The sequence below is a fragment of the Vidua macroura genome, chromosome 28 (assembly GCF_024509145.1).
Source record: "Vidua macroura isolate BioBank_ID:100142 chromosome 28, ASM2450914v1, whole genome shotgun sequence".
Taxonomy (NCBI): domain Eukaryota; kingdom Metazoa; phylum Chordata; class Aves; order Passeriformes; family Viduidae; genus Vidua; species Vidua macroura.
Window position 1 is genome coordinate 1,155,988 of NC_071598.1, and position 27,794 is coordinate 1,183,781.

General features: G+C 51.1%; 1 protein-coding gene across 1 annotated transcript in view; it reads right to left on the minus strand.

Moving 5' to 3' along the window:
- Positions 1-212: 212 nt before the first annotated feature.
- Positions 213-27,794, minus strand: part of UNC5D (unc-5 netrin receptor D) — a 90,606-nt gene continuing 63,024 nt past the window's right edge. The window contains exons 8-17 of the mRNA XM_054000473.1: positions 25,506-25,538; positions 20,543-20,728; positions 18,647-19,024; positions 16,213-16,297; positions 14,491-14,659; positions 13,372-13,599; positions 10,671-10,820; positions 7,806-7,970; positions 5,736-5,914; positions 213-3,627 (exon numbers count right to left, since the gene is read on the minus strand). Coding sequence (XP_053856448.1) covers positions 3,426-3,627; positions 5,736-5,914; positions 7,806-7,970; positions 10,671-10,820; positions 13,372-13,599; positions 14,491-14,659; positions 16,213-16,297; positions 18,647-19,024; positions 20,543-20,728; positions 25,506-25,538 — 1,775 coding nt within the window. The 3' untranslated portion in view covers positions 213-3,425. The remainder of the gene's footprint in view (positions 3,628-5,735; positions 5,915-7,805; positions 7,971-10,670; positions 10,821-13,371; positions 13,600-14,490; positions 14,660-16,212; positions 16,298-18,646; positions 19,025-20,542; positions 20,729-25,505; positions 25,539-27,794) is intronic.

Genomic DNA, 27,794 nt, shown 5'->3' on the forward strand with positions numbered 1-27,794 from the left:
CATCCCAGGAATGACCCACCCCTGGGAAATGTAGCATGGGCAGGCTCTGGGTGAGGGATGTTCAGCCTCTCCTGCTGTGCCTCAGGTGAGAGAGAACTCCCTGGGGCCATCAGCCAAGGAAAGGCCAGAGAGGAAAAACCCTGGAGATCATCCAGGGTCGTCAAGGATTTCAAATCTCGTTTCCTGTTTTCCTCTCAGTTAATTACCAGCTCTTTGCTGCGGTCTGTGTTTTACAGGCAGGAACAGCCTGAAAATGAAGATTCAGGTGGTGACCAGAAGCCCAGCCCGGTCCCTCCCTTGTTAAACACATCGTGGACCTGAGCTGTGCCTCTCTTTTGTGGAAAATTGGAATTGATCAGTTATTGAATGCTTTAAAACTCACACAGCACTGCCTCGCAGGTGGGAAAGAAGAATGGAGTCGCAGTGTGATGTGAATATCCTGGACCCTGCAAGATCCCTTTTTAGTGATTTATGCTGAATAAGATTCTCTGGAAGCCAGCAGAGCCCAGGCCAGAGAGGGGGAGAGCAGCTGTGGCCAGAGATAAAAACAATGACAAAAGCAGTTCGCTGGATTGTAAGAGGATTGTGTTGATATCTCTTCATCTATTACAAAAATCCCAATAAAATTTCTGTGGGAGTGCAGGGCGGTACGAGATGGAAATGAGCTTTATGGTGCTGGCGGAGCTGGGAGTCATTTTTAAAATGCAGCCATTAGTCTGCAATGAGTCATGGCACAGAAATACCTGGGCAAAGTGCTCAGGAAGATGGAAATCTATTAAAGCAGATTCTTTGGTGATGTAAAATCAGAATGGCTCTTTCCCCTGCATAGAGCCAGGGCAGCCACGTGGAATCTACAGGGGGGAAATTCACATTTCTCTTTCTTTTGCTTTCTGGTTCATGAAAATTCTTTTTCAATTATCATAATTTATACAACAGAAGAAAGGAATGAATTTTTAATTTCTGGCCTCTAATCCTTTTCCAGGTGCTCCTCCACATCTGTGTTTTGGGTCAAATCATCTGAATATGTGCAGAGATTTCCAAAAGGTCTTTTTAGGAGAAAGGGAGAAAGGAAATAAATATTTGGGGCATTTCTGGTTCATTTGAAGAACACAAGAGCATCAAAGCAGTCAGGAATAGGAAGGAAAACTCAGGAGTTGTTGATTCAGGTTCCCAAAGAGTGAGATCAGCAAAGCAACCTGATTTAGCCAAAGGGAAGAAAAACCAGGGACCAAAACCTAAAGGGCAACACCCAACTGAGCCCTGCCCCGGGCACGGGGGAACAGCTTCCCTCTGGAATCGTCCACTTTGGACATTTATTCCCTTCCAGGACACGACCTCCGTGGGACTGTGGGTGGATCTGGGATTCTGGGGCCGGGCTGGGGTCCCTGTGAGCGGGGTGTCCTGCCCTGGCAGGGTCTGCAGAGCTGCCAGGGCTGCGCAGAACCCGGCTGTTCCCTGAGGAAAGGCAGCAGGGGCTGAGCCCAACGCAGCTCCTGCGGCTCCTTTGGGGCGTCGGGGCACCTCCCGTGGGTTGGGACAGCAGAGCAGGAGGATGCAGCTCCCAGGAATGCCCCGCAGCACCCGGGGGACACAAAGGCAGCCTGCTCCGGGAGCAGAGAACGAACTCCCTGCTGCAGGCAGAGCGGGCTGGTTTCCCCGACAACGGCAGCTCGCTGCGCTCGTTCCCCGGGTGCCTCTCCTTGTTTTGTTTTTTCTGATTCCTGACATTTTGTCCAGCGAAGAACAGGTTTCTGAGGAGGAGGACTGGCAGTCACTGGAGATAGAACTGGAGGAGCGTGTGCTGCTGAAAGCAGTGACAGCTTGCAGCCGGTATTTCTGTCTGCCCCTAAACCTGTGCCAGGAGCCTCCTGCCGGGCTGCAGGAGATGCTGAGCTGCAGGCAAGGTTTGCACAGCTCTCAGGATTCCCAAGTCTCGGGATTTCCAAGTCTCAGCCCATTCCTGAGCTGGGCAGGCAGCGACATTCGTGATTTCAGAGCAGCAGGAGCAAGGGCAGAGCTGGTGTTGCTGTTGCTGATCTCGTTGTTGTTGTTGTTCAGATTTTCACACTGCAGTCCCGAGTGAAGGAGTAGTTCCAGACTGGACCTGCCCTGGGGGCTGCTCTCAGCCAAACACGAGGCTAAAACAGCCCCCAAGTCCTTAGTTTGGGTTTCCTGCATTTCCACTAAGCTCCCAAAGCCTCATTTCTGTTCCTGTTTCTCCTGACTGTGCCCCGGCAGCCCCACGGGCCGAGGAGCACCTCGGCTAGGGTGAAGGATGTGAGTGAAAGGAATGGTCAAAATAATGCTGACATTTGGCTCGGTACCAGCTCCACCAGGCCCTCGCTCACAGTGACAGCTCTTTTTGGTTTGGTTGAAGTCATAAATCATATTTGTATGGAATGGGTAAAAAACGAGGCGAATTCTCCACTTAGATTCTGATTTTGGGGGTAAATGCAATTTGTAGCTAAACCAAGGTAACACAGCCAGCTCTGCACCCGGTGAAATTCCCAAAATGTGCAACGAAATCAAGGCCAGTGCTGGCAGTGCCGTGTGGGGTTTGTGGTCTCAGTCTGAAACCAAACCAAACCAAAATGAAGCTGTGCTGATTGCCTTCACCTTCAGCTCAGGCACAGAGCATGAAGTAATAAAAATAAATGTCTCAACGTGCTAAAATAGGGCTGGAAATTTCCCGTGTGTTATTTGGTTATTTAAATCCACCCCCAAAGACAGGTTTTTTTGACTAAGAAAGTTTGCAGACGTAGAAAATTAGAAAATTCCTCTGGCGTGTGCACAACCCCCAGTCTCAGAGAGAAGGGGTTTGTTCTGGAATTTTGGTAACAGAGCAGGCAGCAAAGCTCTGCAGCAAATGTACATTCATTAAGGGGCTGAATTTTTAAAACAAATTATTTGGAATACACATGATATGAAATAATGATGAGTTCTTCTAATTCCTCAAGCATCTGAACAGGATAAGGCCAAATTTTCAGTTTTCCTGTAGCAGACATAAAGTGACAACGTGATGGGATTTTAAACCACTCTCGAAGCGAGAAACCTTTTAACCAGGACCAACCTCCAGTGGCTCAAAATATCCAACATTATTTGTTGATTTTCACTAGGCAGTACACGAACATGACTGTTCCTAAACACAAATAACATTTACCTCTTATGGCTCTGTGTCTCTCTCCCTCCTGCCCCGGGACTGACACAAGTGCAGGTTTGTTTGGGGCACCAAAAGGTGGATTTTAAGTGGAGGAGGACAGGGAGAAGCTCGTTTTTCCTCATCACCGGAGGGTTTTTTTAGCAGGGCTGCTTCTGCTCCTCCCGCTGCCACGGATGTGGGGTGGGTCCCATCCCCACAAACCCTCCTGTCCCCCCGGCCCGGGCTCAGGGCCGGGCTGGCCGCGCGTCCCGGCGGGGCAGAGGGACTAAAGGCCCTTCCTGCTGCAGGGGAACTCGGGCTCCTCCAGCTCGGGCTCTGCCACCTCTGAGAGCTTGGAGTGTGTCCTGCCAATCTCCTCCAGGGCACAGGCCAGCGAGTCCAGGTCCCCGTCGTGCTGGTGCCGCGCCTCCCACAGGTCCAGGATGACGGCGGAGGGGCTGCTCTGGGTGGCGAAGAAGGAGAGGTTCCTGCAGGGAAAGGAGAGACAAGGATGAGGAGGAGAGATTCCTGCAGGGAAAGGAGGGAAAAGGATAAGGAGGAGAGATTCCTGCAGGGAAAGGATGGCAAAAGGATGAGGAAGAAGGAGAGGTTCCTGCAGGGAAAGGAGGAAAAAGGATAAGGAGGAGAGGTTCCTGCAGGGAAAGGAGAGAAAGGGATGAGGAAGAAGGAGAGATTCCTGCAGGGAAAGCAGGGAAAAGGATGAGGAAGAAGGAGAGATTCCTGCAGGGAAAGGAGGGAAAAGGATGAGGAAGAAGGAGAGATTCCTGCAGGGAAAGGAGAGAAAAGGATAAGGAGGAGAGGTTCCTGCAGGGACAGGAGGGAAAAGGATGAGGAAGAAGGAGAGGTTCCTGCAGGAAAAGGAGGAAAAAGGATAAGGAGGAGAGATTCCTGCAGGGAAAGCAGGGAAAAGGGGATGAGGAGCAGCCTGGGCTGCAGCAGTGCCCTGTGCCCAGCATGATCCACGTGTTTGGAAAGTAAAACCCCTCCCGCAGAGCTGGGGGGATGAGCTGAGGAGCCCGCGGGGGTGGTGGCTCCTCACGTGGCCCCCGCCCAGCCTGGCACAGGGACAGTGACCACCAGCCCAGGGTGTCCCCAGGCCCAGCACTGCTGCCCCTGGGATGGGCAAACAAATCCCTTCTGGGAAGCACCACCAGGAAACACAGCAAGGATTTGACAGGGAGAGGAATTTCCAGCAGTTGATGCTTGTGGCCGTGCAAAGGCACAACACCTTTTATCTGTGCCTTTCTGTTTTTGTCAGTGTGCCGTTTTTAGGTGATTTGTACAGAATTTGGTAAAGCAAAGTGTTTATCCAAAACTCTTTTTCCTTTGGTTCAGATGTGGTTTATTGAGGCTCCCACGCAAAGCAGGAAGCCAATGGAAAGTTACTTTGCTTGATTTAAGTATTCCTCTGCTCTCCTGGGAATGCATTTATAGAGTTTGTGACAATCAGAAAATATTTTTGTGAGGAAGCTGCCTCCGCCAATTTAATTTAGCCAAGCAGAAAAAGCAGAGTAAGAAGTAAATTGGTTTTTACAGCATCTTTCAGTTTTAATAATCATAATATTATTACTCCTAAGAGTAGAGCACGACTGTCTCTTTTAAAGATGTCTTTCCCTTAAACAAAAAAAAAAAAAAAAAATCTGCAGGATTCATTTTGGAATAGGAAATGCACCCATGAGAGCCAAGGGGATTTGTCTGGGGGAATGTGCAGCCTCCTAAGGGCTTTGAACAACTGCTCAACGATGGACAAAATCCTTCTGCAGCCTTGGACTCCTGAGGGTGGACAGAAGGACGTCCAGCCCAGCACGAGGAGCTGAAACGAGGAGTGAGCCCAACTCAGCCCATAATTCCCACCCACACCGCTGACACCTGCAGCAAACCTGTCGGAGTCCAGGACACCCCTCTGGCTGCCCTGGCTGGCTCCAGACCCTGGCAGGGGGCTCGGAGACCTTGGCAAGAAGTCAAAAACACCTGTGGCTTCCATTTTAGCCCATGGGACCGGCTGCCAACTTTGTGTGAGGAATTACAAGCCACAGGGGTTTGAGTAGTGTGGGAGTTGAGTTAACACAGGGTGGAAAAGTAGAATTTTGGGGTTTTTTAGAATGTTATTCAGGGGCACAAGATGGAGGGATCTGGGCGTGTCTTAGCTCTTTTCTCCTTCTTCTTGTCCTCCATGTCTTGCTGTGATGGTGACACTTTTCTATTGGGTTGGGATGGGGACACACCGTCCAACACAGATCTTAGGTATTGGTATGGGAGCTGTGAACATGGTACACGTAATTTTGGGTATAAAATGTGGGAGATACCCAGGGCTCGGGGCAGACTGCCATGGCTTCTGTACTAGCTGGACCTCAGCAGGTCAGACAGAAAAATATTATAGATAAGGAAAAATAAACGACCTTGAAAACTCGGCTTCATGCATTCCAGACCTCTTCATCGGCCGCTGGGCTCGGGGAAAAAATGACTTTCACACTGTTGGGGTCTTGCCAGCTGACCCCGACACAAACCAACAACCCCTGAACGGCCAGAAATCCCCATTCCAGGTGCCAAACCCCTGCCAGGGCGCTGCCATCACCTGCTGATGCTGTTCTTCTGGGCCAGCATCTGCCAGTCCTTGCCCTTGGCGCTGGGCGCGTCGAAGGTGGCGCAGATGCGCTGCCGGATGGAGCGCGGGATCTTGAAGGCCTTGGGGCCCAGCTGGGCGGGGAAGGCGCTGTCCTCGTGGCCGAAGAAGGTGATGTTTTCTCTCTCAGTCTGCAGGGAACGGCAAAGCAAAGCGGGGAAAGGAGAATCAAACCTCAGACTGCTCCTGTTGCTTGAACTGACAGCAGAAAACGGCTGAGCTAAGAGGTGCTTTTGTGGATTGTGAAAGAACACCTAGAAGGTGTTCCTTCAACATCACAAGGACTTTTGCATAAAAACCTTTAAAATGGTGGTTTTCCCTTCCATGAGTTTTCTTATTTGTTTATTTTTTGTTACAGAGCAGTGCTGGGTTTCTAAATCTTTAATTGCTTAAACCCGGAACATGGACGCAAGAATTTGTGTTTGTTTCTCTCTCTCTTTGGGTTTTTTTAAACACCTGAATTCCGTAAGCACCTCAGCTCTCCCAGCCCCTCTGGAATCCAGGTCCTTTGCGGATCTGGCCCCTCTTTTCCCGTGGAATCACAGCAGCCTTGCATAACAGAGTCAAATTTCAGTGCATTACTCATCTGAGAGTGACACAGCATCAATATTAAGCAGCAGCGACGGTGCAGCCTCCATCCACCATTTGTGACAGGTCCCCAGGGCCAGCCAGGCTCGGCACTGGGGGCTGCAGCTCTGCCCTGGGCTCTGCTCAAGATGCAGAGCAGGAGAAGCTCCTGCCCTGCACGTGTGAGATAAGCACAGCGACCCGGGCGCTGCGGGGATTGTCACGCACGGAGCGGCTCCGGGGGGGGACTTGTCACTCACAGATTTATTTTGCAGTCAAATTATCCTCCCTCTTCAATCACTGCTGGAGATAGGCATGAGAAAGCCTTCCACAGCAGCAAATCTGCTTGAAGCAGAACGGGAACATGCTCTGGGGACTTGTGTACAGACAGGGCCCTTAAAAACACAGCAGAGAGGGAGAACAAGGCAGCAGCAACACGGGCTGGAGGCACAGAGAGTGACAGAGGGGTTTTATGAAATAACAGCAAAGGAGCAGGAAACACTTGGCCAGTCCTGAGGAGTGTTTACACAGGATGATGTTCGTGCTGCTCTTGTCCAGCTGCTGCACTCCCTGCTCAGAGCATTTAGGGGTGCGGAGCTCTAATCCAGAAGTATTAATCTGGATTAATCAACAAAGATGCTCAATAATCTTTAAAAATGCAGCTGCTGAAGTTCTCATGGCTGTGGGACACATCGGCAGCTTGCTCAGCTGTAGGTCTGATTTCTTTCAGCCACGAGCAGGGCCCAGTCCCCATGAGACACAGTTTGTACCCCTGTCCCCAAGCCTCAGTGCTCTGCAAGCCTTCTTGCTAGGAAAGGCTTCTTGCTAGGTTGCAGCCACCAACCCCAACAATAAATTATTAAATTGTCGATAAATTATCGTTGGTGCTGCAGAGTCTCTGTGCCTTGATTTCTGCTGGAAATGGGATCTGCAAGGCTTTAGAGACTGCTTCCAGCTTTGAGCAAAAACTACAGGGGGAAAGGACAAAAGCGGGGAGGGAAGCGGTGCGCAGAGAGCGGGTGCCCCATCCCTGGAAGGGTCCAAGGGGTGGGATGGTGCAAGGTGGCCCTGCCCATGGCAGGGGTGGGACTGGATGGGCTTTAAAGTGCTGCCAACCCAAGCCAACTCAACCCAACCCAACCCAACCCAACTCAACTCAACTGAACTCAACCCAACTGAACTCAACCCAACCCAACTCAACCCAACCCAACTGAACCCAACCCAACTGAACTCAACCGAACTCAACCCAACCCAACTGAACTCAACCGAACTCAACCCAACCCAACTGAACTCAACCCAACCCAACTCAACCCAACTGAACTCAACCCAACCCAACTCAACTCAACCCAACTCAGCTCAACTCAACTCAACCCAACCCACCCCACCCCATCCCAGCCCAGGATTCTGTTCCACGACCATCCCGCCCTACAGACGAGGGGGTGCTGGTGGCTGTACCTCGAGGACGGAGGTCTGGACGTGCAGCAGCTGCTCGTGGCCCTGCAGCTGCCTGACGCACACGGTGCAGCACAGCTGGGTGGTGGCGGGGCTGAAGCGCTCCAGGGAGAAGGCGCCGAGCAGGGGCCGGGGGCTGCCGCGCCACACGCGGGAGAACGGCACCTCCTGTGGGACGGGGACACGTCAGGGACAGGGGACACGGCCGGGGGGGACACACCCAGCCCCGCTCTGCTGGGGCGAGCTCAGTAATGTCCCCTCCAGCTCTGAGCAAAGCCAAAAAATGAGGATTGTGTTCATGGATGCTGAGGTGTGGCAGTGACCGAGAGCTCAGGGGAACAAGTAATGGGAGACCCTTAAAAAAGATGTTTAAAGACACTTAAGAAAGGTGCATTTCACTTCCTCCCCCTTGCCAGGATCAGGATGCCTCCCTGTGTCTCCTTGGAATCACCTTGTAACCAGAATCCAGGGAAAGGAACTTCCCACCGAGAGCTGTCCTGGCCCTGCCACCCTTCCCTTCTCCATCCCAAAGGAACTTCCCACCAAGAACTGTCCTTGCCCTGCCACCCTTCCCTTTCCATCCCAAAGGAACTTCCCACTGAGAGCTGTCCTGGCCCTGCCACCCTTCCCTTTCCATCCCAAAGGAACTTCCCACTGAGAGCTGTCCTGGCCCTGCCACCCTTCCCTTCTCCATCCCAAAGGAACTTCCGACTGAGAGCTGTCCTTGCCCTGCCACCCTTCCCTTCTCCTGCCCCAGCTCCGTGCCTGTCCCCAGCCCCAGGCTGGATCCTGAGCTGGAGGCAGCAGCAGTAGTAAGATGCTCACAGTGCTAAAGGAAACATTAGCAAAATGCTAGAAGTGGAGCAACTGTAATTAGATTTTTTTCAGGGTGATCATCTCTGCTTTCACTCCGAGTGGAAGAACCACTCAGCTGAAAGGAGCTGTGTGAAACAAAGCAGAGCAGCAAGGAGTGCTGGAACAATGAGTGCTTGGAGTATTCCGGAGATGCTTTCAGCTCCACTCCGCGTTTATAATTAAGCTCCTTGCAGACAGAGGGGCTGTAAATCATCTCATGGCGCCAGGCAGAGCTGGATCCTCCACGAGATGCAGGGTGGGAGGCAAATTTGAGCACCCAGAGGCGCCTGCCCAGCCCCTGCCGTGCCCATCCCTGCACCACCCACGGTTTGCGGGGATCCCCGGCGGGCAGGGAGCCCAGCCCCGGGCAGCTGCTCCTGCCAGGCCAGGACAAACACAGGCTCTGAGCAGGATCCTGGTGCCACCTGCTTTCCAGCAGCTCCTCAGCGTGATTGATTCATCTGCTCGGCCTCAGAGCAGGATCGCTGCTCGTCTGAGACATCATTTCCATAAAGCCTCCCTCCCCCACTGCCCGGGGAGCTCTGGTGGTGGACCAGAGACATTCCTGGAACAGGCTGTGTTCAGTTGTTCCTGCCAGGCAGCACAAGCAGCTGCTCTCACAGGGTGGGGCGTAGGAGAGGAACCCAGGGAACACTGGAAGAAACTCCACGTGCAAAAATAGATCCTTTTCTCTATAAAGAGGCTGGAACCAAACCAGAGCTGTCACCAGACTTTCCACTGCGAGGGAAGCACAGAGCCAGGGGAGGTTCTGCAGCTCCTCTGAGGAACAGCGACTGTGTCTCTGAGCTGCCCAAGCCATCCCAGTTACAGCAGGTATAAAATGTAAATTTTCCTTTGGTCAGGGCAGCCCTGGGTCAGCCCATTCTGGCGGCACAGGTTTGGCACAGGCTTTTTTCCAGCCCTGAGCCCCTGCTCTGATCAGGCTCTAAGTGGCACTTGGAGGTGGAATTCCAGTCTGTCACAGACATTTATTATTCCTGTTTGGAGAAGGGATTAGGAGACAATAAATTAATCAAAGTACAGAGCTCTCTAATCTGCTGAGGGCAGAAGCGAATTTGTTGTGTTGAGGGGAAACTCCTCTGATTTGATTTTCTTTTGGGCACACACTGGAAGGTCTCTGCTGGAGAACTGGGACATCCCAACCCTGCTTGGCCTGGCTTTTAAAATACAGGTGAGTGAGAAGAACAAACAAAACACTGAAATGCTCTTCTCCCTAAGAAGCTGAAAAGGATTCCTTTATTTCATTTCTTAAGCTGTAGCCCAAATTATGCCCACGTTGTTGATGAGGAGAGGATTGCTCTGGCTCTGGGTCTGTGTTTGTAACTCTCAGAGCCCATTACCCTCATGTTTTGGGGAACGTGGCAACACATTTAAAACAGGGTTTTTGCCAAAATCCTGGAGGATGCATAACTGTGTCTCTGCTTCTGGGAGAAGGGAAATTGTACATTCTAATTGAGTGCTGTGTTTTAAAACCAGCCCACTCCATGTGCCAGCACATTCCTTAGGATTTCCAGTCATCAAAATCCTTGGAAATTCTTCTTTTGTTTTGATTTTTCCTTTTCGGTTTTCAACAGCCTCTTTAATTAATGGAGAAGAGAAAAACCAATTTGCTGCTCTTCAGTTCTAATGCTTGCTCTCTGCGTGCTGTGATTTGAACTCATGGTTACATTTAAATGTCATTTTTAGCCATATTTCCATAGTTATATCAAAACTGGAATGACAGATATTAGAAACATCTTGAGGAGTGGTTAAGTTTGAGCAGGAATATTTGCCTTCTGTTGGAGGCAACTGAAAGGAGGGAAAGCACCAGCATTTCTGTAAAATGACAAATTTACAGCATTCTGGTGTAAACGAAATCTGTGTTTGTCAGAATCAAAAGGCAACATGTTTTTGTTAAGTGCTCGGGAGGTTTAAAGCTTCTTAAACAAAAGGAGCCTTGGTTCCTTTGGGCTCTCCCCCAGGGCAGAGGGAAGCAGGTGAAATGCCAGGTACCTGACAGGCAGTGAAGGGTTTGATTCTCCACAGGAAGGGAGGGACGTCCAGCACTGAGATCTGCAGGCTGCAGGTGTTGCCTTTAAAATGCAAAAGTTTGGGCTCCTCCAGCAATTGCCCACCTTGGAGTCTTTCATCTGAAACCACTTCCTGCAAGGGAGGAGTGAGAGAACATTTTCAGTATTGGGAACAAACCCCACATCCAGTGAAAATCCCTCTCCGTGGGGGTCCCGGGTGCCCCCACAGTGTCCAATGCACAGTGGAGTTTCTCTCGTGGGCAGCTGATGGTATTTATATCTATAAATATTTGACATTGATATTTCCCAGAAGGCTGGGTTTGGGCACTGCCAGCCCCATTTCTGGGCAGATAATGCTGGTTGGACACTGAATTTTTGGCTGTCTCCCCTCTCCAACACCCCCAGTGCAGCCCAGCACAGCTGGACTCCAGAGCAGCTTTGCTGGGGAACTTCTCTCAGGGCTTTCCAGAGCCCTCAAACGCTTCAGGTGAAATCATTCCCTTCCATTTCCCACCTCTGGGGCACTTCCAGAATCACTGGACAAGACCCTGAGCAGCGTGAAGGGCAGACTCTGGGCAGGGGTTTGCACTGCAGCCCTCCAGAGCTCTGTTCCAAGAGAAATTTTTATGTAATTCGGTGAATTTAAAACATAATGGCAAAAAAAAAAAAAAAAAAAAAAAAATCACCCCTGCCGGTGCTTAAGCAATGTTTATTCCTGTGCTGCTGCAGTAAAAACACCAGTGAGGGAGGAAAGGTTGCAGAAGTCTTTAAAAATCAGCAGGCAAGCAGTGCTTCCAAATTACCTTTCTCAATCCACATAAATTATATCAAATGTGTGTCCATCGAAGGGGTTTAGTGCTTGTCGGGACCAAAGTCGTCGTTAGAGGAGCTCCTGGAATCACTGTGACCTTCTGAAAATTCAATGCTCGAGCTCTCTGAAACTGCACTAATGGATTTCTATTATAAACCTATTTTTCCAGGCATTTAAGTTGCTTTAACCCCTGGTGGTCGGGTTCACCCGAAGGAAGAAATCGGGAGACTTCAGTTTTTGGTCGCCAGCCACAGAGGGAGCAGATTATTTCTTAACCATCCCCAAAATTCCTGGAGTATCTTGGGGGTGTTTTTGAATGTTCTGTGAGTGCTGCTCTGCCTTCAGGGACAGACGTGGGACTCCTCCCACAGCGGCAGCATTTGGGCAAAACACCACAAGGACCTGGGTCTCCTCAGTTTTGAGAGCCAGGAGTTTCCCAGCACACTCAGAACTTCACAAAGGCCCAACTCCACTGCTGGAGGAGCAAGGAGAGTTTTCAGCCAGGGAAAAAGTCAAAAAGAAGAGAATTTTGTCTCTTACATAAACCTGCACTGTGCAGGATTAGCTGTCAAACACCACTTGGCAACCCCAACTCTGATATTTTATCCAAAAATCTCTGTAATATCTCATATTTTATCCAAAAACCTCTGTAATATCCCATATTTTATCCAGAAACCTCTGTAATATCCCATATTTTATCCAAAAACCTCTGTAATTCCCCATATTTTATCCAAAAACCTCTGTAATATCCCATATTTTATCCAAAAACCTCTGTAACTCCCCCACTAATATCGCCTTGCTTTTAGGGCTGCATCACTCCGTAAATTGCACGGTTGTCTCACTATCTCCACACACCCTGCTCTCACTCCTGGGAAGGCAGAGAACTGGTAATTATTCTTCTGATCATTTCCTCCAGACTCATCAGGAAGACACCGGTACCCACTAATTGCCTAAGTGTTATAAAGAGGATAATTACAGAGCCATTGTGAGCCTCTAACAATGCTTTTGGTGCCTTGGCTTTTATTAGAGGCACAGAGGCAGCAGCGTGTGCTCCAGTCAGAGCCGTGTTTCCATTCCTGTGCCACGGCAAGGGGAAGGAAAAATTCATCCCACAACTGTTTGCATTTCGGTTCCCCAAAGAACAGCATTTTGTTAAAGCCCCTGAGTTTACCAAGAGCCAGAGAATGTCATTGTTGTGGCCTGGAACACGGTGCAGGAAAATCTTTCTCATCCCAGCTGCCACGTGGGGATTGGGCGCTTTTTTTTTTTAAGAGGAAATGCAGGATAATTGAATTTTTGTAAACCAGTGCCACCCTGTTCTTCTGAGAGTTTTAAAGTTCTTCCTAAAGTTCCCGTGCCTTCTGATATTTACATATTTCAACTGAGTTTTCTCACGCACTGTTCATGTAAATAATGATTGTTTTGCATTCTTCTTTGTAGGTAGAGAGAATTGATGGGCTGTTGGTTTGACCAGTGTGGTTGGAGAGGTGGCAGCTTCACCCTCCGATCCACTGTAATTTTTAGTATTGTATATACAGTGGAGTCAGAAAATGAAGTTTATTTTTTTAGGTCCTTTTTCTTTCCTTTTCCATCTAGCCTGCTTCTGTGAGTCATTTCGTGTCGCAGTGTGACAAACCAGGGCTGGGTGAGTTTGGGTAGTCGAGAATGTGGCAAAAAAAATGAGAGAGCAAACAAGAGGGTTTGGCTGCCCTAAAGCCCTCAGCGTAAATCCACAACTGCAGGGAACTGAAGGGATTTATTCTAACGGTGCAGCGGCACTTCAGAAATCCAGTATTCTCATTGGGAGTAAAAGGATGCCGGCATTTAATGGGAAAATAAAGAAAGCCCAGAGGAGCAAAGCGAAGCCATTTACCTGGAATGCACAAGGGGTGTTATCCACACAATAAACCCTCAGATTGTAATCCAGAGAGTTGCAAGACAGGCAGCCAAAAACGGCGACTTTCAGCTGTCGAACGGCGCAGTCTGAGATGGGTTCCCCAATTAGGGCATAAGTTCCAAAGCTGTTTAAGAGAATGTGACAGGCATAAGGATCCAACAGGCAGTAGCAAGAAGTAGTTTCCTCTTCCACAGACATCACTTCCTGCAAAATGAAATTCAGGTTTAAAAAGAATAAAGCGCAGTCCAATCAATAGGCCTCGACAATAGGAGTCATGGCATTAATTCTTTATTTTTATTCAACTGGAATGCAGAGTGTTGCTGGGAGCCAGGCTGCACTCTCGGGGAAGGGGAGAAGGGGGACTGCTTCCCTGAGTAAATATTCCCAATTTAGCCCTGAGTCAGCAGCAGGATTTATGGCCGTGCCCTGTGCAGAGCTCGCTGTGTACATACAATAATAATGATGATGCCTAAGCAATTTTAGCAGCTTTTTTCAAGTGCTCTTGACTTTCTGGCTAATTTTTCCCCCCAGTGTCAAGTTAAAAAATTACCTTGAAGGTTAAAGTCAATATGCAAACCTTGAACAACGGCTGGGGTTTGACTTCCTTCCAGAACACCCATTACAGCCACATTTCCCTCCCTCAAAAACTCCCTCTGCCCTGCCTCTGCTGCTCAGTCCTGCCCGGTGTCCCCGTGTCCCTCTGTCTCTCTGTCCTGTGTCCCTCTGTCCCTGTGTGTCCCCACGTCCCTCTGTCCCTCTCCTCGGTGACCCAGCTGTCTGAGGCCAGCACTGCCCAGGGACGGAGTAAATCTGAGTGAGGGAAATGGGACTGGGAATGGTTTAAAGCAGAGCAAAACCCAGGCAGGGGCTCGGAGAGGGACAGGACAGAAGGACAGGCTGCAGCCGTGGGATCCATGCCTGGGCTTTGTAGCCATGAACTTGCTACAACACCCGAAGCCAATTCTGCTGCTTCTTCACAAAGCGCAAAATCTTTTCGCTGTGATTGTTCCTCTCAGGCGTCCCTCTGTGTCTGTCCCTGCACCACCAAGGGCTAATTCCACTTCCATGGTGGGCACAGGCTGGGGCTGGGCTTACCTCCCACTTGCCCTGCTGCGTCCTCCTTTTGAGGCGGATGCTCCAGTGCTGGGGGTCGGCGTGGGCGCAGTGCGGGATGCTCAGGGCACACGGGGTGCTCACGGCCAGCTCGGGGGGCCCGCAGCTCACCTCGGGCCCCAGCAGCACCTCGGGGCCCTCCGGCTCCAGGCTTGGGGCAGCAAAGACAAGAGTGGCTGTCAGGAGTGAGAATTCACTGAAAATATTTCACTGCAAATCCAAGCACCCCCCCTGATCTGCTCTTTTCTGCTCCTTTCACGTGGAAGCAGCAGCTGGAGATGAAACAAACCCATCAGACCCCATCTAACTCCAATCAGCGGCTGGTCAGTTTAGGACTCCGGTATTTAAAGCACATTTCAATTTGTTTAACCCAAATCCAGCACTGAAATTGCTCTGTGCCAGCCAGCCCAGCTCCGAGCACCAGCTGGTCCCGTCCCCACCGTGCTCTGCCTTCAAACGCTGCCATCAACAATATTTTCACAGGAGCGAAGATAAAACAAATTATGGCTTAAAAAACACAGGCTCATAAATTCTTCCAGATTGAGTGTGATCTCCCTGCTTTGAAAACCCATTTGTATTCTGCAGGAGGAAGGAGCTCAGTGACTTTTCCAGACTCGGGGACAGGGCTGTGCTTGGAATTTGGGCTGGGCCAGGTGGAGCCGTGGCTGTGGCTCCGGGACAGGCAGGGGAGAGCCCACCTGAGCTCCAGGGATTCACCTGGGCTCAATTAATGCCTGCTTCCTCTGCCTGCTGCCTTCCAGAGATGTGGAATCTGCTTCTCTTCTCTCCCACTCCAACAAATTGGACCCACTCCCACATGCACGTGTTTTCTGTATCTCTGGGAATAAATCCCCGGGCAGGAGCGGGGCCAGAGTGGAGGAGAATCCCTTGGACACTGAACCAGCAATTGAAACCCCTCTTTCCCTGCTGCTTTTGTTGCTGTTTGGCTGTATTTTAATCCATTTGGGTGGTGTGGTCCCCATGGTTGGGTTCTAAGTTACTGTTCCCTCTTCAAATGAAAGCAAATGGTGTTTCCAAGGTAAGAAATAAGAGGAGGAACCTCAACCAGGGTAAAAAATTAGGAAAAGGACCCCAGCCAAGATAAAAAATAGAAGATTCAAGAATAAAACCAGGATATAAAAAGGGGAAAAGCCCAAGCTGGCTTGGGTACCCCGTTCCAGTGCCCGTGCTGACACCCTGACGTGGAGCTGTAGCTGTGGGTGCTCACAAAATGCCCTTTCCAAACCCCATTCCTGCTCAAGAGAGGCTGGAATGTTCCAAGCCTCCCCTCAGTCCGTGTGTACAAGTGTTGCTGAGAGGGAGACTGCAGGGGAGGAAAAAAAGCCACAACAGGGTAACAAAAAAAAGGCCAATTCTTTTTTTTTTTTTCCCTTTCTCAAGTGTCACAATAATAAATTCTGCTGAAGCCTCGGTGCTTCCAAATGTCTGTAGGATTCTCAGGCTAAAAAAAAACCTCAAAGCTCTCCCAGAGCCTGAGGTGCTGAGCTCCTCCTGAGCAGGGAGAGGAGCAGCAGGCACAAGAAAATCCCATGGGTTCCACAGGAGCAGCGCTCCAAGGCCATTTTTGGGTCCCTCTCAGGGTGACAGCAGGGCGGCCACCCCAGCAGTGGCACCAGGAGTGGCTCCCCACGTTCCACCCCAAACCCATTAAGGGAGGCAGGCACGTGAGCCCGGATCTCTCACCTGGACTCCTTCTGGGTGATGGCCAGGTAGATTTCCCAGGAGCTCTCCTCAGGAATAGCCCCGTGTGGAATCAACAGACTGACCCCTGGAAAAGAGCAAGGGCAGGACTGACCCTTGGGAAGGGCAGGGATGTCAGGGACAGGGAGCACCGGCCCCAAGGGAATGGGAATGTTCCTGTGAGCTCCTGCTCCTCGTGGCAACCTCGTCAGATGAGAGGAACATGAATTAGCAAAGGAAATTAAGCTGTTGTTTTTCCATTAAAGGAAAAAACATCTTATTTCCCAAAAAGCTTCTTGGAAGCTCTTTCCTTTTTGAAATCACACCTGATCATTGTGGGATGCCAGGGAATCTCCCCCTTTGTCCCCACACATCCCAGCTCCTGCACCCAGGTGATCCCATTCTCCTTCCACAGCACCAGGGTGGATCAGAAGTTAACAGGGGAGTTTTCCACTGGGAAAAAATGAAACTGCTTTATCTCGCTCTCAGGAGAGGGGGAACGTGTTTGGCTTTGCATCTGTCACACGATGCAGAGCCTTGGTGAGGCATTGACTCGATCACACTGGAATTCACAACTGCTTGGCACAGCTGATCTTACATAAAGGCAGCAAGAATTACATAAATTTCAAGTGGACCAAATACATATTTTAATAATCTAATTGATGGGCCTATCATTACATAAAGTAGCTAAATATACAGTATGAGGGAATTCTTAATTCATGCCTTAACTTGGTGCCTCTGCAATGTTCCTTCCTCAGCACAAAACCAGTCTGTGGAGAAATGAAAACATTCCCCACGTTGTGCATGCCTGGCCTGTCACTGCTATCAATCCTCTCTAAACACAAACCACGTTTTTTATGGTAACCTTTAAAGCACTCGTTTTGTGGGACATGAAGGATAAAGCTCTAAATCATCCAGTTCAACCAGAGAGCAGCAGATAATCCTGGAGCCACCGCTCATACGAAAGCAGAGCTGAATTGAAAGTGAATAAATATCACGGGAGTTGAAGGATGATAACACCCGGCCGGCAGTGGGGTTTTTGTGCTGCCTTTTGGGGAGAGAAAATACCCAGGGTGAGGGCTGGGATTTGGGGTGATGCAAACACAGCCCTGGGCTGCGACTGCAGGGCCGTGACCCTGCCAGCCTCCGCTCTGCTCTTCAGCTCATTCCACACATCTCGGGGTCTGGGTGTTGGGATGACCCCAAGAGTGTAAAAGTGTAAAAGTCCTCATTTCCCAGCCCGAGCAGCCAAAGGAGGAGTCTGAATGCGCAGGGTCGGCTTCTCAAGGTTGTTTCTTTTCCCTTCTCTAGAACATTCTCTCTCTGCCCTGCTGAGCTCTGTCCAGCAGCTCGGCCATGGCATTCTGTCTGCCCTCAGGGCGCTGTTCACATTTTATACCCAAAACTCCGTGTGCCGTGGTTACAATAACGTGCCAATGTCTGTCATTGATGTTGGGCAGTGTGTCTGTGCCTGAAACCAACAGAAAAGTGTCACCAGCACAGCAGGACATGGAGGGCAAGGAGAAGAAGGAGGTCAGGACACGCCCAAATCCCTCCATCTTGTACCCTCTAAAAAACCCCAAAATTCTACTTTTTCACCCTGTGTTAACTCAACTCCCACACTGCTCAAACCCTTGTGGTTTGTAATTCCTCACACAAAGCTGGCAGTTTTTTCCATGGGCTAAAATGTAAGCCACAGGTGGTTTTGAGTTGGTGCCAAGGTCTGCGAGCCCCCTGCCAGGGTCTGGAGCCAGCCAGGGCAAGCCAGAGGGGTGTCCTGAATCCCCACACACAAACAGCCCTGCAGGTCCCCAACACGTCCCACAAAGGGACCCTGGGGTCACACAACTCCTGCCACAAAGCAGAGGGAGCACCCAGCCCGGGACAGGGCTGACGGGAAGGGCCCCGCTGTGGGAATCTGGGGAGCTTTTTGCTCCAAGAAAGGGGAAAACAGGCAGGCAGGAGGGGCAGGAGCCTGGTGGGGCAGCAGTGGGGCTGTGCCCAGGCCTGGCTGCTGTCCCTGTGTCCCCCAGTGGGGCAGGGCTGTGGGGCTGGAGCTGCTGCTGGAATGTGAGCCCTTTATGTAAGATCCAGCATCGATCCTTCCTGGGGAGCCTCTCCTTTGGAGCAGGATCCAAGCACGGCACGGCTTTGATTATCGTGACTTTCATGCTGAAGACATCAAGAGAGGCAGTAATTTAAAACTGTTCAAATAGGCATAATGCCTCTTCAGTCCTCAGGCCAGGCTTCCCTCTGATCACTCGTGTCCTGTGTGGGCAACGTGCCCTACTTCCAAAATCTGCATTAACGGGGCCCCTGCTTCTTCTTTCCTGGCATTTTTTTTTTTTTTTTTTTTTAAATTCAGTAATAAAACACCACATCAGGCAGCCTAATCTCAAACTCCTCCATGGGCTTGGACGAGCAAGGAGCCACCCACCTGTGTTGGGGACCACCAGGCGGCCCCCCAGGTGCCCGAAGAGGGCCGAGCTCCTGAGCTCGCTGCTGCTGGAGATGGAGGCCAGGTTCTGGATGAACATGGCCTTGTTCCTGGCCTGGAGGGTCCCGAAGGGCCGGGGGCTGCCGTGGGGGAAGGTGCCGGGGTGGGCCTTGCCGTGGTACTCGGCCCTCTCGGTGACGCCCAGGGACACCATGAAGGAGCTCTGCACCTTGACCTTGATGTCGGCCAGGGGGTTGAACAGCGAGGACTCGGTCATCAGCTCCTTGTCCAGGGGGTCCTGCAGGCAGATGGGGCCGCTGTAGGTCCTGCTGACCGTCAGCTCGGGCTGCAGGGACGAGTTCAGGAGCAGGGAGTTACCTGTGGGGACAGCAGGGGATGGAGGGGACACCTCAGCGATCCTCCCCCGTCCCCCTCTGGGACCCTCCCCGAGCTCTCGGAGCCCCAGATCACACCAGGCCACGCCAGAGAGCAGAGGAACTGCTGCCAGGATCTGACACTTCACGTCTGCCACGCCTCAGGCAGCTGCAGAGTGCAGGAATCCGAGGAGGAGCCTCCTTTGGTTTGGATTCACGTTTTTTTGTGTTTGCCCTTTTGCCTCTCTTGTTGTTTTCTTTCCTTACATTAAACCCCACTGGGTGACAACATCTTCCTGCAGACCTTTTACACAAACCCACAACTTCGTGCCTGAGGGAAACTGGGCTGAAAGGGAGGTGGGACAAGAGTGATACATGGGAAGACACCACAGTTATTAATTCTGAGGCGTTTTACCTCAGAAAACACTCTGAAAAATGAGGAGTGGATGGATTTTGGGGTCTGAGTCCTCTGGCTGTTTGGTTTTGTGTGGGGTCTTTTGGTTGTTTAGTTGGGTATTTTCAGAGCATGCAGAATGAAAGGTTTTAAGCATTAAGCCAAGCAAACAATTCCCCAGACTCAAAACAAGATTCGAACTGAACCACAAAGGAAAATGTTCTTGTTTGAGACAGTCATTGGGATTTACACAGCCCTAATTAAAGGTTTGGATTTAGAAATGGATGAATGAACTTCCTTCAAACGTCCTTGTCTGCCAAGCCCTTTTGCCAATTTCTTGCAAGTCATGCTTGGTGAGGAACGTCTCCAGGAAATAAAGAAACTGTAAAAACAGCCCCACAAAACCCCCCCAAACAAACTCTGCAACATATTTCCCTTTTCTGAAGAGAGAACAGAGACATGGGGACACTTTCACACCCTGCCCACGCTCCCACCCACCCACAATCAGGCAGGTCTGAGGTAGAATGGCAGCACAGAATCAATAAACATCCTGCTTTCATCCCCGTTTCTCTCCCTCCCCACCTTCCTGTTCAAAGGGAACGACATTCCTGAAAACCTGAGCGCTGCTTTTAGTAAAGGTTTTGTCCATGTCTCCTGGCACTGGTGGTTTTTTCTAGAGCTTTAGGGGTCCAGCCTTACACACATCGATTTCCCTCAGTGCCTGTGTTACAGCAGGTTACAAAACACTTCCAGCTGGGGGTCTCAGATTATCAGGAAAAGAATAATTCCTTTTCTTGGAGTGAAGGAGAGCTCTGTCACTGAGAACAGGAGGAGCTCCAGCTGTGGTGCCCGGGCTTGCTCTGATTTGGTCGCTTTGCTTCGATTTGAGCTTTTCCTACCTCAGTCTGGGAGCTGGGCATTTTGGAAGGGACGTGGGGATTTTGGATGCTGGACAGCAGCGCTCCTAAAGCACCTGGAGCGTGGCCAAGGAGGGTGCTGTGTTTGTGGGACAGAGCAGAGCCAACTCCAGGTCCCTGTCCCTGCCCTGGCCGCCCCAAACCCCCTCCCCAAAGGCGGGCGCCTGAGCAGCGGGAGTCTGCAGAGAAGGAAGGAAATCGCCGCACTAACCTTGTCTGACTGTTTTAAAATTAAAAGTCTGGAAGCCTCCCGTGAGTGCAGAGGAATCAATGACATCCACGCCGTACTCACTCTGACTGCGCCGGTACAGGGTCACCCCCAGCGCCAGCACGGCCACCGCCAGCACCGCCGCCGCCAGCCCCGAGTACAGCGCGATGTCCCCGCCGCGCTCCACGTCTGCGGGAGAGAGCTGCGTCAGGGACACGGGGACACGGGGGGGACACGGGGGGACACGGGGGATGTGGGGGGACACGGGGGGACACGGGGGGACATGAACTGCGTTAGGGACATGGGGACACGGGGGGATGTGGGGACACAGGGGATGTGGGGGCATGGGGGCACCTAACTGTGTCAGGGACACGGGGACATGGGACATGGGGGGACACGGGGGGACATGAGGGGACATGGGGGGATATGAACTGCGTCAGGGACATGGGGACACGGGGGGACACGGGGGATGTGGGGACATGGGGACACCTAACTGTGTCAGGGACACGGGGACATGGGGGGACATGGGGGGACATGAACTGCGTTAGGGACATGGGGACACAGGGGATGTGGGGGCACAGGCTCACCTAACTGTGTCAGGGACACGGGGACATGGGACATGGGGGGACACGGGGGGGCATGAACTGCATTGGGGACATGGGGACATGGGGGGACATGGGGGACATGGGGGGACATAACTGTGTCAGGGACACGGGGGATGTGGGGACAAGGGGGGCCATGGGCACGTGGGGGGACATGGGGACATGGGGGACACGGGGGGGACATGAACTGCATCAGGGACATGGGGGGACATCAGGGACATGGGGGGACATGAACTGCATTGGGGACATGGGGACACGGGGGGACATGGGGGGACGTAACTGTGTTAGGGACATGGGGACATGGGGACATGAACTGCATCAGAGACACGGGGACATGGGGGGACAAGGGGAGACGGGGGGACATGGGGGCGTGGGGGGACACGGAGACATGGGGGACATGGGGGGACGGGGGGGACATGGGGGGACACGGGGACATGGGGGACACGGGGGGGACATGAACTGCATCAGGGACACAGGGACATGGGGGACATGGGGGACACGGGGACACAGGGACATGGGGGGACATGGGGGGACACGGGGGGGACATGAACTGCATCAAGGTCACGGGGACATGGGGGACGTGGAGGGACACGGGGACACAGGGACATGGGGGGACACGGGGGGGACAAGAACTGCGTCAGGGCCGTGGGGACACGGGGAATGTGGGAGACACGGGGGGACACGGGCACGGAAGCACAGCTTTGAGGAGGAATCCACCTTCTGTGGCAGGCCAGGAAACCACACTGAACAAACTTGTAAGGTTACAAAATTCAGCTGCCTAGAACAATTCCACTGCCACACGGTTCGACCAATCAGTCACTACAAGAGAAGCTTTTTTTTTTTTCTGAAGCCTTATATATTTTTTTTTCCATTTTTTTGCCATGAGATCCCCCCTTAAAAAATGCTGTAAAGAGAATTTTAAGCTCAGTTCGGGGTCGCAGAGAGTGAGATACTGGCTGATAATGTAACGATGGGAGAGACCAGACAGAAAAAGCAAATGCAAAGCCCCAGGGTCACAAAGGCAAACTGGAAACGTCTCAGATCCGACCAAAACCACACAAAGCCCAGCCCAAAGCCCCACTCCCACAGCTCGGTTTTGTTCCCCAGCACCAGGTGCAGAAGGGGAAGTACAGGCAATAATTACATTTCTATTTCTTCCAATTTCCTATTCCCAAGTTGCTTTGTTGTTACAGGGAATTAATTACGAAACGCTATTGTTGAGTTAATTTCTGTGGGTAATTAGAGCAATGAATGAGGCGGGAGGAGGGAGGGGATGGATCTCCAGAAACCCAGGAACAATTGGGGTCTTTGCCTTCCCAGGGAGCCATGGAGAGCACGAAGCATCTCTAGCTCTTCCCTTTGGATCGCTGCTTTAAAAAAGGAAAGTGCTGAAAATGTGAATTACCCCTCCTGCCTTGCTGGGACGATAAATGATCGAGTCTGAGAGATGCAGAAATATCCTGGCAGGAAAAGCTTCCAGCCCCAGGACAGCTGGGGGAGGATCCCAGAGCTGATCTCCTGCCCCCCAAAGCAGGGCGCGAGGCACTCCTCGGGTGCTCACTGGAACTGCCATTTCTGGCTCTAAATCTCCTCAAGTGCTTCAGCATCTCCTTTTCCATCGATTCCCGTGTCAGGCAATTCCACTTTCCCACCTTTGAACGGTTGTACATGGGTTAGAGATGAGAGGGAGGGCACGAAATCCAAAAAAATGGGAGCGGTTTGACTCGAGCAAAAATCTTTCTGAGGAGAAGAATTTTCTTTTCATTGACTCTGAAGTATCTCCAGAGCTCGAATTGGACACTGGTCTATAAATCTGATAATAAAACCTCTCACAGGAATTCCTCCTGAGGTTCCTTCCCTGGAATGAGTTGCTCCTTGCTCTGTTCCACGGAGCACCTGGAGGAGTCACCCCGGTGATCCCAGAGCTGCCCCACTGCCAGGAAAACCCTCCACAAACCTCAGGGGAACGCAGAGCTCAGAGGCAAAGGATCCTTCCCAGGATTTAGTGGGGTTTTAAACAGCTTGATGCTAAAAGGGCAAACCCAGAGTGGCTCAGTGTTCCTTGAATTATTCCACGGAACACAACTCCATGAGAAAGGAGCCTTTCTTTTTGGCTTGGGATTTTGGTGTTTCTTTAGAAACAGCCACTGGGTTTTTTTTTTTTTTTTTTTAAGTAATTTTTCCCTCTTCACCTTCTGATCTTTTCTTTTGGAGAATTGCTTCCATGGGAGATTAGAAATTAAGGGAAGGAGGAAGGCGTGGGAAATCTGGGGGAGCACAGTGAGGTTCTGCTTTTATTTTTTCCCAGAAGGCAACAAAGTGGAAACCAACCAAACAAACCAGAAAAGCAAACATTTATGGTCCACCAATTATTCCTTAATGAGGAGCATCCTCCCGGCCCGGGGCGGGAGGGACCCTGGCAGGCACCACGAGTTTTATCCCTTTGTGCTCCAGGATCCCTGTTTGTGGTAATTGCAGCCCATTTTTCACTCCACCTCCTGCCACTGTTACACAACATTTATTGAAAGCACATTTGACGGTAATGAAGTTTCTATTAACTATGATTAAGTTTCATAAAGCACCTGAAGATAATTTAAGATGTGCAGGAGCAGAAAACGAAACATTTGGTTTAGTGCATTAGGAGATGTAATTGATTAAATTATCTCATTTACAAGGAGTGCTTTGCAGGAGCTGTGCAGGGCCCACCTCCCCAGCTCCAGCAGGGAGAGGAGGTCTGGGACCTGGGCAGGAGATCCCAGAGGCTCTTCCCAGTGCTGGGTCCTTCCCCATCCCTCCCACAGCCCAAAGTCCTTCTCCTCACTCTTGGAGCGCGAGGATCAGGAGCCAGGGGCTGGGGGAAGAGACCCTTCAGTGGAACAGGTTGTCCCTCAGTGATCTTCATCACTGGCTTTGATTTTGCGTCCCTGATGAGTCGGGAAGTCCTGGAGCAGCTCCTGCTCCGTGAGCTCTGTGTCCCTGCCCCGGGGTGGAACCCAGCCCTTTCCATCTCCAGGCCTCTCCCAGCCCAAATCATCCCCACTGCAGCTCGTTCTTGGGGAAATCACAAAATCCAGAGGCTGGACTGAGGTTCTCCCAATTTTCTCTATGAAATGGAGCCGCACAGACAAAAAAGTGAAGCCATTGCCAGAGCCCAGCCTGGCCCAGAGCAGGGACCCACCAGGGCTGATTCTGGGGACACCCAGAGGTTCAAGGCATCCTCAGCCCCTTTCGCAGCTCCCTGCACTGATTTTGGGTATCCTGAGAAAAAAAACAAGAACCAGGAATGTAAAATCACAGAGTCACCAAGGGTGGAAAAGCCCTCGGAGACCACCAAGCACCACCGTGGTCACCACCAGCCATGGCCTCAGGTGCCACCTCCAGGGGTGGGCACCTCCTGGGCAGCCCCTGCCAATGCTCTACAGCCCTTTCCAGGGGAAATCCCTGATGCCCTACCCTGGCACATCTCTACAGCCCTTTCCAGGGGAAATTCCTGATGTCCAACTCTGGCACAGCTCAAGGCCCTTTCCAGGGGAAATTCCTGATGTCCAACTCTGGCACAGCTCAAGGCCCTTTCCAGGGGGAAATTCCTGATATCCAACCCTGGCACAGCTCGAGGCCCTTTCCAGGGGAAATCACTGATATCCAACCCTGGCACAGCTCTACAGCCCTTTCCAGGGGGAAATTCCTGATGTCCAACCCTGGCACAGCTCTACAGCACTTTCCAGGGGGAAATTCCTGATGTCCAACCCTGGCACAGCTCGAGGCCCTTTCCAGGGGGAAATTCCTGATGTCCAACCCTGGCACAGCTCGAGGCCCTTTCCATGAGGAAATTCCTGATGTCCAACCCTGGCACAGCTGGAGGCCCTTTCCAGGGGGAAATTCCTGATGCCCCACCCTGGCACAGCTGGAGGCCGTTCCCCCTCCTCCTGTCCCTTGTCCCCCCGCTCTCCTGCCCTGCTGGGGTTGGCAGAGCTCCGGGTGCAGGACAGAAACCCCAGAGCAGCCCCGAGATGATCCCAGGCACAGAAACACCCTCCAGGTGAGACAGGAGGGAGCTGAGCAGGGCCAGAGCCAGCAGCAGAACCAGATCTGCACCAGGAACTCCAAACTCCTGCAGAAATTCCTTTTTTTCCTGATTCCAAGTGCTCCAGAGCACGCCCAGAGCCAGGGCTCCCTGTCAGATGCCAATTGCTGAGGATGAGCACTCCCCTGGCTCGCTGAACCTGGGATCACAGAGATGCTTTCAGCAGATGCTAAAGCCTCTCATAAAACCTTGGCTCCTACTTAGCTCCTAAACAAATAACCCAAACGGCTGAGAAGATGAGGAAAATCATATTTACAAGAGGGGAAAAAAAAGAACTTACTTTGGGATTTTATTTCATGAAGAGGTTTTTTATCTGGGAGGGAGAGAGAGAGAGAGAAAGTTGCACTTAATAAATTTACATGGAGCATATCTATCTCCTATATTGCTTCTGTCTCACTCTATAAATGAAACATTTTCTCCTCGTTTGCTGACAATATGAATATTTTATGTTGTCCGTGTTTTTCTCTTCATCTTCTCTTTTTTTTTTTTTTTTTCCCTAAATCCCTATCAGGAAGTTCCTTTGCAGCAATTTCTCACTTGGTTAATTCGGGTTATTTGTTGGCTCTAGCGGATGCTGTTGTTTATTTACACCTCAGCAAGAAGGAAGTTCAATACCTTGCAGTGGATCACTGGCAAAGAGACTCAGGTCAGAATTAATGATTCCTTTGTGTGTTTGATGTATGGAAAGGCTGGTGATGGGCACTTGAATTAGTTATAAGATATAAAAATGCCCAGTTTATTCACATTTTTGTACTAAACACCACCTGTGTGTATGTGAACACACACATCCACGTGCCCCCAACAGATGGAAATAAGGGACAAAAGGGGTTTTCTATGGGACTGCAGCTCTCAAAAATGAGCCTTCTCTGCCTCCCTCATGCCAAGCACTTGAGTCACCATTTATAACCTAAAACCTGCCAAAGTAATCCCTAAAACTGGGAGACTCAGGTGGGTTAGGGCCAATCCTTCTCTTCACTTTAATGTTTGTGAGGATGCTCAGTTAAGAAATACTTAACCCAGGAGATCGTTGGATTTTCGGCTCCTCACCAAAAACCTGGTGGGAGGAGGTTTTTCTTTCCCTGCCCAAGGCTGGTTTTGGTTTTGCAGGAAAATGAGGCCCAAAAACACCCAGAGAGGAGGGTCAGACTGGAGTCTGCAGTGGAGCAACCCCTTCCCTGCTGCTGGCAGGGGCTGTCTGCACCAAACTGCAAAGGGAAAAGCATTTCCCATGAAAATGGAGATTCCTGGATCCAGGAGCCTCCTGGCAACAGCAGCAGCGCTGCTTGGAAAATGGAAAACAAAATGATTTGTGATTGCGCTGTGATTATCCGGGGTGCATTAGTAAAAACATGTTTGCAGGTCAGTCCTTGTGGCCCTACTTGTTTGTTTTGGTTTTGGGCACTGGGAGAGGAAATCAATAGGTTTTGAAGTCAGGAGAAATAACTTTAAAGCAAACAGATAAAAGTAAAAGAAAAAGCTCTCAAAAAAAAAAAAACAAAAAACAAAACAAAACAAAAAACCCTCTCTTTTATTAACAGAGAGAAAGCTTTCACCTCTGCAGGGAAGAGAGAGAAATCCACCCTGGCAAAGCATCCAGCTGGGAATACTGGGAGGGAATAAACACGGGGAGAACAAACGTGCAGCACACCAGTGAGGTACTGGGACTGGCTGGGGCCAAAGCCACTTTTGCATCCCACAGAACCAATCTGGCAGCCCTGGAAACCTCTCATCCCTATCAAACCCCACGTGAATCCTCCTCCTGCATCTAAGTCTGGTTCTACACAAGAGTTGTGAGTTCCAGGAGAAATTCCCTGAAGGAAAAGCTCTTCCAGCTGCTCCTCAGCAAGGGCTGGGCCACCAGGATCCACCCAAGGCCAAAGGGAGCACTGGGATGTTCCCAGGTGGTGTCTTGGGGATATTCCCAAACTCTCCAGTCAGGGACTGAATAAAGAACCCCAGAGCTGATCCATTTTATCCCAGTTCCATTCTCTGCCTCCCGATCTGAACGCTCACCCCAAGGATCAAGATTTTCCCAGCCAGCTCCAGGCTGGCTCTTCCCTGGCACCCTCCATTCCCATCCTCCCCTTCAGCCCAGTCCTTATTTGTTAACCAAAGGGACGTTGCTATTTTTGCCTCACAGAAGGAGCAAAGTTAACGAGTTGTGCCTGATAAAAAAACCTCCAAGAGATTGGTTTGCTGTGGCTCAGGGCTGCATTTCCTCCACAATTCCCCACGGGATGAGAGGCGGAGCAGGAAAGGCACATACTGGAAGATGAACAGGGGAGAAGAGATCTTTTAAAAAATAGGCTAATTGCATCAATTCCTGCCAGCTGAGAAAGCAATTACAGCCCTAAAAAACAACCAGGACACGGAGACAGCTCGAGCCATGAAGGAGGGACGGGATCCCACCTGGAGGTGGAAGGAGCAGGAGACGTGGGGTGCTCCAGTCCAGCTGGACCCACAGGGAAATGCAGCCTGGGGGTGCTGGACGGGGCTTGGAGCCACCTGGGACAGGGGAAGGTGTCTCCACGGAGGAGAGTGGGACTGCAGGGCTTTAAGGTCCCTTCCC